Below are 9,143 nucleotides of genomic sequence, written 5' to 3'. Positions count from 1 at the left end.
AACGGCTAGTTGACTGTTCAGCTACTTTCTATCCGTTGGAAGCATTAATGAGGCACTTTCTTGGTCCTATATAAATAGTGGTTGGTCAGACACTTCAAACAACTTTGGCACACTGAAGATACAAAAGATCTAGAGAGATTTTAGTGAGAAAATACTCCAAAAAGAATATTTGTAGTCTTAGTGGTGTGAGGTTCATTGTAAGCTTTTCATTTGTGAGTGAATCTTTCATGAGTGTAGCTCTGTGAGGGTTGTCCTGAGGGATAGTAAAACGTCCTGGCTTGACCGAGTGCTGCTTGGGACAAGGAGGAGGTGAACCTTCCTTTGTACACAAGAGTGATTGTAATTCATCAACTTGAAGTAGCTTGTTTCAATTAATCTACAAGCTCAAGAGGAGTTGGGTAGTTAATTGGTTTGCAATCCTTTCCTTTTTATTTACTTATTGTTTCGTTTATGATCTTTGCATTGGTTGTTTTGGGCCTTACAAAACGACATTAATCTTTTATTCAAAAAGTATTTTTAGGTGATAAAAGAGCATTTTGAAGTTTTTGATAAATAACATTAATCAAATTTGGAATAGAGCTTTTAGCATCGTAAGTGCATTTTGTACTCCGCTCAAGATTGGTGCTTTTCCAATAACTTGTACTTTAAAAAAAATAAAAATCTATCCCTTTTATCGTGAATTATGAACTAAATAAAGCGATAATTACATTTCAAAAATTTAAACTTACATGTTATTTAATTCAATAATCACTTAGTATTTTATTTGTTGTATTTTACACATTACTCTAATGAATAGTCAAACAAATAGGAATAAAACTAATTTTCTTTTCATTTTTTCTAATACAGAGCAAGAAACAAACCAATACTCTCATTTGCTAATAAGAAGGGATGAAAAGACAAACAAATTAAAAGGGTAAATAGGCCAAGAGGGTTAACTTGTCTTCTCCATCCCCCATCTTCCTTCCCCATGGCTAAAAACAACTAACAACACCTCCTCTTTTCTTTGATCTCCTCCACCACCCCGTGCTTGCTCTTCCTCTTTATTTCCTCAAATTCTGCTCGTCTCCACCACCAAATCCTTACTCATGGACGTACTGGTGGTGGCCGACAACCCATTGGAGTCAATATCAGTCAACCATGCAAGCAACCCGTTACAGTTTCCAATGGGACCTGTATGTAGTTCTCGTCCTTGCATAATAATAAGGTCGGGGGGATGGGTTCATCTGGCTCTTTATTATCTTAATCAGGGCCTCCAACAACATGATCCTACACGAACTCCTTTAGGTTGATCTGGTAGTCTTTTAGTTCCGGCTTTGAGCTACTGTCCAGGATCAACAATTGTAATGTCTATATTGCTATTATCGTTCTACGTGCTCTTTTAAGTGAAAGTTGGTTTTTCGTAATCAATTTGGTGAGTTACTAATGCTTATTTTGGTCTAGAAATGATTTGGTGTGATAGTTTTGGTGGATGGTCTTTTTGAGATTCTTATAGTTGTGATTTCAATGTGCAGAAAACTGTTGAAGAAAGATCCTTCTACTAGTTTTGGTGGTAGTTGTGGCGGCCGGCTTAAGGTGGTGGCGCCGCCGTAGTGGCCGGCATAAGGTGAATTCTTGCAGTTGCGATTTTAACGTGTAGATATTACTATTGGAGATTGGGTTGTGGGAGTAGAGCTACTTAGCCTTCTTTGTGTATCCTTTTATTAGTTTCGGTGGTAGTACTGGCCCGGCTTAAGGTGGTGGCGCCGCCGTAGTGGCCGCCTTAAGGTGGTGGCCGCGGCGGCGATAGAAGAAAGTTAAAAAAAAAATGGCAGGGGAAGGAAAAAAAAGTAGAGAAAAATCTAAAGGGCCTTCTAGGCAATAATACATTTCTTGTGGGGTTGGTGTGTAGTCCTTTTAGCTGAGATAACAAATTTGCAAATTATCCCAATTGAAACAATGTGCTAAGAATTTCTTACTCTAAGCCTAAGGTGGCAATAATATCTTCAATTGATAGTTTAAGGGAGTATAGTTCAAAGCAAAGGTAGTTGAAGGGAGTATTTTGCAATTAATCTTTATTTAAAAGTGGAATTATTCCATCATAATCATCATCAAACTGTTTTTTTTTTTTTCCTAAAACTTTAGGGAATAATTTGATCCGCTCCCAAAAGTTGTGGACCAAAATTGCAAATTTTCCCCCAAAGAGGAGTACGTATTTGCAATTTTGCACAATTGCGCCTAAATCAAATAACTGCTCCTGCCCTATAGGCTATATATACTACTAGATTTACCCAGCTCCCATTCGCTTTCACAGCTCTTCAAAATCAAAGTCTCAATCTTGTCTTTTGTTTTTCTTCCAATTTTGTGTACAGTTTAAACTAATTATGGGCTCAGGTGAGATTATGGCACGCACTACACGCATTGAATATAGCTAATTACTCTTTTTTCTAGGGTTTTCGGATATAGCTTCTTCTTTAGCTAATTTTGATTTTTTTTTAAAAAAAAATTTCCCCATTTTTTTGTAATTTTTGTTTGATTGCAGATGCGGATATGGAGGATTATGGGTTTGAGTACTCAGACGAAGACCCAGAAGAGCAGGATGTTGATATTGAGAATCAATACTACAACTCTAAAGGTTTTCTTCTTTTTTTTTTTTCTTTATCTTTTTTTGAAGTATATATACGTGAAATTTGATTTTGTTGGCTTACCTGTTTGGGCTTTAGGTTTTAGGGTCTAGAAAAGCATTTTGAGGAGTAGAATGCATGGTACTTGTAGGTTTTCTTTCCCCTCTTTTTGTTCTGAGAAGAGTATTTTGTCTATCTTTAGAACCTTTTATATGGAAGACGAAGAAGTGGGAAAGGCAGATGAGAGTAGTAGTGATCGATATGAGATAATAGGTCCTATGTTTGCCAGTTGAATGGATGCTAATAAGTGGCCAATTTGTTCACTGTCTTTTACCTTTTGTGCCGGATTATATGGTTAGGGAAATAGATCAGTTTAACTTCCGAAGGGGCATATCCAAAGTTTATTGCTTTATGATATTCACGACTATGAGGATAAATAATACGCATACAGTTATTTAGAAGTTTCTAGTTTATTGACAATTTTGATTCCATTGGTACAAATGCTCAAGTATTGGATGGACATATGCTGTTCTTTAGAACTTAAGGGCGGATAGAATGCGAACATACTGGCTTAATTGTTGTCTTTTAGGATTTAGTTGCTACAGAGAGAAGTGAGGTTCTTAAGTTGGTGACATGTTGAAGAACTTATTTTAACCTGAATGGAACATAGGAGTTTGGTGAGTTTCAGGTTCAAATTCAAAGCTTGGAATTCTAGAAATAGAATATGACATCAGCAGGAACTCTTTGGTATTTCGTCATCAAACACTAATAGTATATAGATGGAGTCGGATTTCTGAGAACATATTTGCTCCTGCATTATTGTAGCTGTTTCAGTATTTTTCTTGTGGCTGTGTCCTTGAATTTATTGGTTTTGTGTTGCTTCTGTCGCATTTTCAATTTTCCATTGAGCTGTGTCAACAATTTCTGTGTACAGGCATGGTTGAGACAGATCCAGAAGCAGCGCTCGAGGGTTTTGCTGAAGTAGTCCGCATGGAACCTGAGAAAGCTGACTGGTGTGTAGCTTAGGATAAATTTTCTCTCAAGCTAGGGTATTGCAACGTTTTTTCAAAAGTAAAGGATAAGTTTGACAAGGATAGGATATGTTGGCAATTTGCTCCTTTGTAATTCTTGCAGAGGGCCCTTTATATCACTGGTTTATGTATTCTCTTGCATCTTATTCATGAAACCATTCTTTGTGCCTGTGACCTTAGAGATATTTTTTTTGCTGATTTGATTTGGTTTATGTTATTTCCTGTGCATCATTTCATACACATAATGCATGTTTGGCACAATTAATGACTTTGAACATGCTTTTGTGTTTTGCTAATCTATCGTCACTTGTTAATTCTTCATTTTAATATTGAGTGGTGCATATATAACAAGGAATATTGCACTGTGTTGAAGATTATGTATGGTCTTGGATCATTTATAATGATTTTGATACCAGGATTTCCCTATTGAAAAATATCAACCTTAACCAGTAATTGTTAAGTGTTGTGAGGAGAAGGCCCATTGGGATTGAAACCTCTTCATTTGTTGTTTGGTGCATGAGCAGTGGAATGCATGATGATGTAGGGTATCAGGTTACTTGGAAAGGTGTTAACTATGTTCTTTCTGTTTCTGATTTTCATCTAACCATGTGTATCGTTAAAGGGACTATTATAAAGTCTTAGCTCTCGAGAAAACTTCCAAGCTTTCTGACATGGAAGGAAGCAGGATAGTAGCTCTTCTTGTGTGATTAATTGTGAATTCACTCAATTAGTATATCCTTTCCTTAGTGCAACCAGCAACTCTTTTGCTGTATGTGGCTGCACATGCTGGACTCTGCTATTTGTCATCAATCTGTAGTGGGAAATAGTCTTTTAAAAAAAAAAATTAATAAATTTGGATTTTGAGTGCCCTTTTCTCATGTATAAATGGTGAGACGAGAGTTTTTTCATGCATTACATTAGTGTTTTGTTATTGTTTTGATTTGCTGGCTCGTTTTTGTTTAACTTGTGATTAGTGTGACTAAGAAATTTTTTTCCTATTTTCAGGGGGTTCAAGGCATTAAAGCAAACTGTTAAGCTGTATTATAAACTGGGGAAGTACAAGGAAATGATGGATGCTTACCGAGACATGTTAACTTACATAAAATCAGCTGTAACACGAAATTACAGTGAAAAGTGTATAAATAATATTATGGATTTTGTGTCCGGATCTGCTAGTCAGAACTTCGGTCTTCTGCAGGAGTTCTATCAGACAACTTTGAAGGCACTTGAAGAGGCTAAGAATGAGGTCAGATGTCAATTTTTTTTTCAAACATTGAGTGACTTCTGCTCTCAAGGATATCCATTAACTTTTTTGCGCTGCAGAGACTCTGGTTCAAGACAAACCTAAAGCTTTGTAAGATATGGTTTGATATGGGTGAATATGGCAGAATGAGTAAGGTATTTTTTTCATACCAGTTTTAGGTAATAAGTATATTCTTTTGGAATGTAAACATAATTCAATTCCCATGATTAGATTTTGAAGGAGCTTCACAAATCTTGTCAAAAAGATGATGGCTCAGATGATCAGAGAAAGGGAACTCAACTTTTGGAGGTGTATGCTATTGAAATTCAAATGTATACAGAGACCAAGAATAACAAGAAGCTGAAGGTTTTTTGTTCTTTACTTTGTGCTATCTTTTATGAGTATAGATCGTGCTAAAACATTTTTCTGGATTTATCTGCATCTAGAGTGTTCTTTTCATATGAAATGCCTTTTTGGTTATCTTTCCTTAATTGCTTCCCTGGGTACATAGTGGTAGATTTCTCAGAATCATTAGGGTATCCATATGTTACTCTCTTCAACTAAATCACTTTTATTATAACATGTCAGCTAGATTGTTAAAGCTAATGAAATTGAAAAAGGCAGAGCACATAGTAGAGAAGAACAGGCCATGTTTCCAAGTATGCATGTGGTTATTTTGTGTGAAGTCTTGTTGAATTAATGAAGTGAAATGTCTCCTTTCTTTATGTTCTGTTTCTCTTTTCTCTCATGTTTTATAGGCTTTTTTAATGAATAATTAATTGCAGAGGAGTTGCAGAATGCTTTCATAAGCAATAAAGAAAAAGAAAATTCTTAACTAACAGTTTTGGAGCCTATACCAGAATGGAAGTTCAAATTATTAGGTCTTCCCAGTGAGAAGCACTTATGTTATAACTACCATTGACCAGCAGAAAAATTATTTATTGTCAAAAAATACGGGATGCATATAAATTGGTTCTGAACTAAGTATTTAAAAGAATTGTGGCTAACTTGATTATGTTGAAAGATCAGGCATGTATATGGAGGCTAAGGTACTTGTACTTTACTTTTAAAGTTAAAAAAAAAAGGTAAAAATTCAAGAAAAAAATACGACCATAGCAAAGTTGCTATTAGGATATCCAACTTTGAAGATCAGGTTCTATAATGGTGCAAGTCACCCCCCAACCTTACTGTCGATTGTCAAGAATCCTATTTGATAGAAGCTGTGCTAAACTAGCCATGGGTCACTAAATTCATGATCTGAATTCATAAATGATGTTTTGCTGGAATCGGCTCATTAACTGAGGGGAGGAAATCTTGTTAATGAAGCATTCAAGAGACTAAACAAAGTATTGCACCAATTTCTAGACCATACTTGATATCCCACTCATTCAACTGCAATTGCAATTTGGAAATCAGAATCAAGACAATAGCTAGAACATGGCATGTAATACCTGCATACAGTTCGAGGAAAGTTTCATCTGCTAGTTGTTAGTTAAACATATGCAAATTCTTCATTATGGATCAACATTGAAAATTAAACAACTCTACTGTTCAGCAAAGTTTGAGGGTCCAAATTGTTTGAAGGTTCTAACTTTGGAGGACCAAAAGTGATATAGCCTTTGATATTATCTAATTTTTTTTTTCATGTTGTTAAATCATTAAGCCTAAGAACGTTTTCAAATTTTTATTTCTTATCGGGACAGGTTCATCTGTTCAGAAAATGGCCAAAGTGGAGGATATTTGATAGTTTTGGACTAGGAAATATTGAGATTGTTTGTCAAATATCTGATTCTTCGTAATCAATCTATGGACATATGAGAATCATGTGAATGTGTTTTCATTGCAGCAACTATACCAAAAGGCCCTGTCAATCAAGTCAGCAATACCTCATCCCAGAATTATGGGGATTATTCGTGAATGTGGTGGGAAAATGCATATGGCAGAGCGGCAGTGGGAAGAGGCGGCTACTGACTTTTTTGAAGCTTTTAAGAACTATGATGAAGCAGGAAACCACAGGCGCATTCAATGCCTCAAGTATGTCTAGATACCCTGCTTTGCTGATGACATTGTTTTGCATTTCACTTGTGATTTTTTGTGCCTGTCATTGCTTGTTCTTACACACACAGCTCTGGATGTCAATTCATACAGGTGGTTTAGCAATACATTCTTTTATATTGTCCCACACTTTTAATATAAGGAAGAAGAAAAGGATCTGGGTTTTTTCCTCTTTTTCTTGCTATACATTGGAAGTAAACTCAAATTTAGTTAGTCCTGGCAACTGTTTGGGTCTGGAGATGAACTTGATTGAAAGATTGGAGAAATGTTGTTAATATCAGATTTATAGATCCAAATAATACCCAATTGTGATAAATCAGTGATAATGTATTTAAAATGGATTCTGTCAGGACTACTCCTTCCAAACTGAAAGGCCCAGATCCAGTAAGCAATTAAAAACACCTTTTGTGTACCAAGCGGCTGGTGCTACACTGTTGCCCATAGCTGGTCTGTATCTGTAAAATGCGTGCACAGACAATTACACACTGAACTATTAAATCAGAAACCGTGCTATTTTGCCCTGAACTATTAAATTGTTTATACGTGTTGAATGTTGAATGGCAGCAAGTCTGAGTTAGAGCATGAATACTATTGCTAATAGTAATTGCAAATTAAATTTTTTTCATCAATAATGTGTTTTTCGTATCATTTTTTCTGTTGCAGATATTTGGTTCTTGCTAATATGCTGATGGAATCTCAGGTTAACCCGTTTGATGGTCAAGAAGCAAAACCGTAAGATCAATGAATTGTGTTCTAAATATAATCTATGAACAACTCGTCATCTTACGTGTTATTTGATGTCTTACAATTTCTCAGGTATAAGAATGATCCAGAAATATTGGCTATGACCAACCTTATTGCAGCATATCAAAGGAATGAAATATTGGAGTTTGAGAAGATTCTCAAGGTGAAACTCTGCCATGATTACATTATCTACATCTCTGAGCGCTATATTGAACATGCTTTTGTTATCTGATTATATTTATCTCGTATCTGATATTTTGCAGAGCAATAGGAGAACTATAATGGATGATCCTTTCATCCGAAACTACATTGAAGATCTTCTGAAGAATGTCAGAACCCAAGTCTTGCTCAAGCTCATTAAACCTTATACAAGGATACGCATACCCTTCATATCAAAGGTGATAACCAGGGTTTTTAGTTTCCTGCTAGTTCAAAAATTTTCTTCCATATGTTGGCTCACTGGTGATAACGACTGGCTTTATTAGATTGAGATGTGATAATATATTTTAGTGTGCAATGAAACTTATCCATGCAGTTCTGCTTGAACACGGTGCCTTAACACATATGCATTTTTTGCATGTTCAGTTTCCATTGATCTAATGGTGAAAACTGGTATGCTTGACTCTGCTAGTTAGGGTGTTGGAAAAAGTGGCATTGTGCTTGTGGATTTGAATAATGTTGTCATTTAGCTGACTGAATTTGTCTCGAAGAATTTCTTACTATTGACGGTAATGCAATTGAATCTACTAAAACTATTAACCAATTTTTGCAACACTTGCGCTGAATGCGACATGGTTTTGTATTGTTCTTTCCTGTGCTTGTCATTTTGGTTTGACAACGTGCAAGAAGAGAGATTTCATTGAGATCACATTGTTTCCTGCTAGCCTTTGCCAAGAACCTAATTGAATTTTGTTGGCATGCAGGAGCTTAATGTGCCAGAGAAGGATGTTGAGGAGTTGTTGGTTTCCCTTATCCTGGATAATCGGATCCATGGGCATATTGATCAAGTGAATCGGCTTTTAGAGCGTGGTGACAGGTTGAGAACTGATAATGCTCTTCTTTTTAATTTTGGGAATGAATTTTCGTACAATTTCTCACACAAATTTTGTTGGTTATTGAAACGAAAACACAGTTCAAAGGGTATGAAGAAGTATGCTGCAATAGATAAATGGAACACACAGCTCAGAACTCTCTCTCAAACCATTTGCAACCGAGTATGTTGAGAGGCTTTTTCAAGTAAAATTGGTGGTAGGTTTTGTTTCATAGAGAGTTGGTGGCAGGTGGCAGGTTTTGTTTCATAGAGAGTTGGCTTTCTCTGAAATGAAGTTTTTCCTGGAATTGTCATACTTTATCCAGTTGGTACCCTTTGGCCACTTGCAAAAACTGAATTGGAGTTTGGTATATACAAAAGACGATTTGTGGAGCTTTGGATATAATATTGCAAATAAACAATTGAATCCTTTTGTCTCA

The 9,143-nt window shown here is 35.9% G+C and overlaps 1 protein-coding gene across 1 annotated transcript; it reads left to right on the top strand.

The window, feature by feature from the left end:
• Positions 1 to 2,234: 2,234 nt before the first annotated feature.
• Positions 2,235 to 9,143, top strand: LOC113703623 (COP9 signalosome complex subunit 2). Its single transcript, XM_027225054.2, has 12 exons — positions 2,235 to 2,370; positions 2,519 to 2,611; positions 3,535 to 3,613; positions 4,637 to 4,877; positions 4,955 to 5,029; positions 5,106 to 5,240; positions 6,721 to 6,908; positions 7,593 to 7,661; positions 7,746 to 7,836; positions 7,937 to 8,071; positions 8,597 to 8,709; positions 8,806 to 9,143. The coding sequence occupies exons 1-12, from the start codon at positions 2,361 to 2,363 to the stop codon at positions 8,894 to 8,896; spliced, it is 1,320 nt and encodes a 439-aa protein (XP_027080855.1). The 5' UTR covers positions 2,235 to 2,360; the 3' UTR covers positions 8,897 to 9,143.

The sequence above is a fragment of the Coffea arabica genome, chromosome 1e, assembly GCF_036785885.1.
Source record: "Coffea arabica cultivar ET-39 chromosome 1e, Coffea Arabica ET-39 HiFi, whole genome shotgun sequence".
Lineage (NCBI taxonomy): Eukaryota > Viridiplantae > Streptophyta > Magnoliopsida > Gentianales > Rubiaceae > Coffea > Coffea arabica.
Note: the sequence above shows the minus strand (reverse complement) of the source record. Positions and strands in the feature narration are given on the sequence as shown.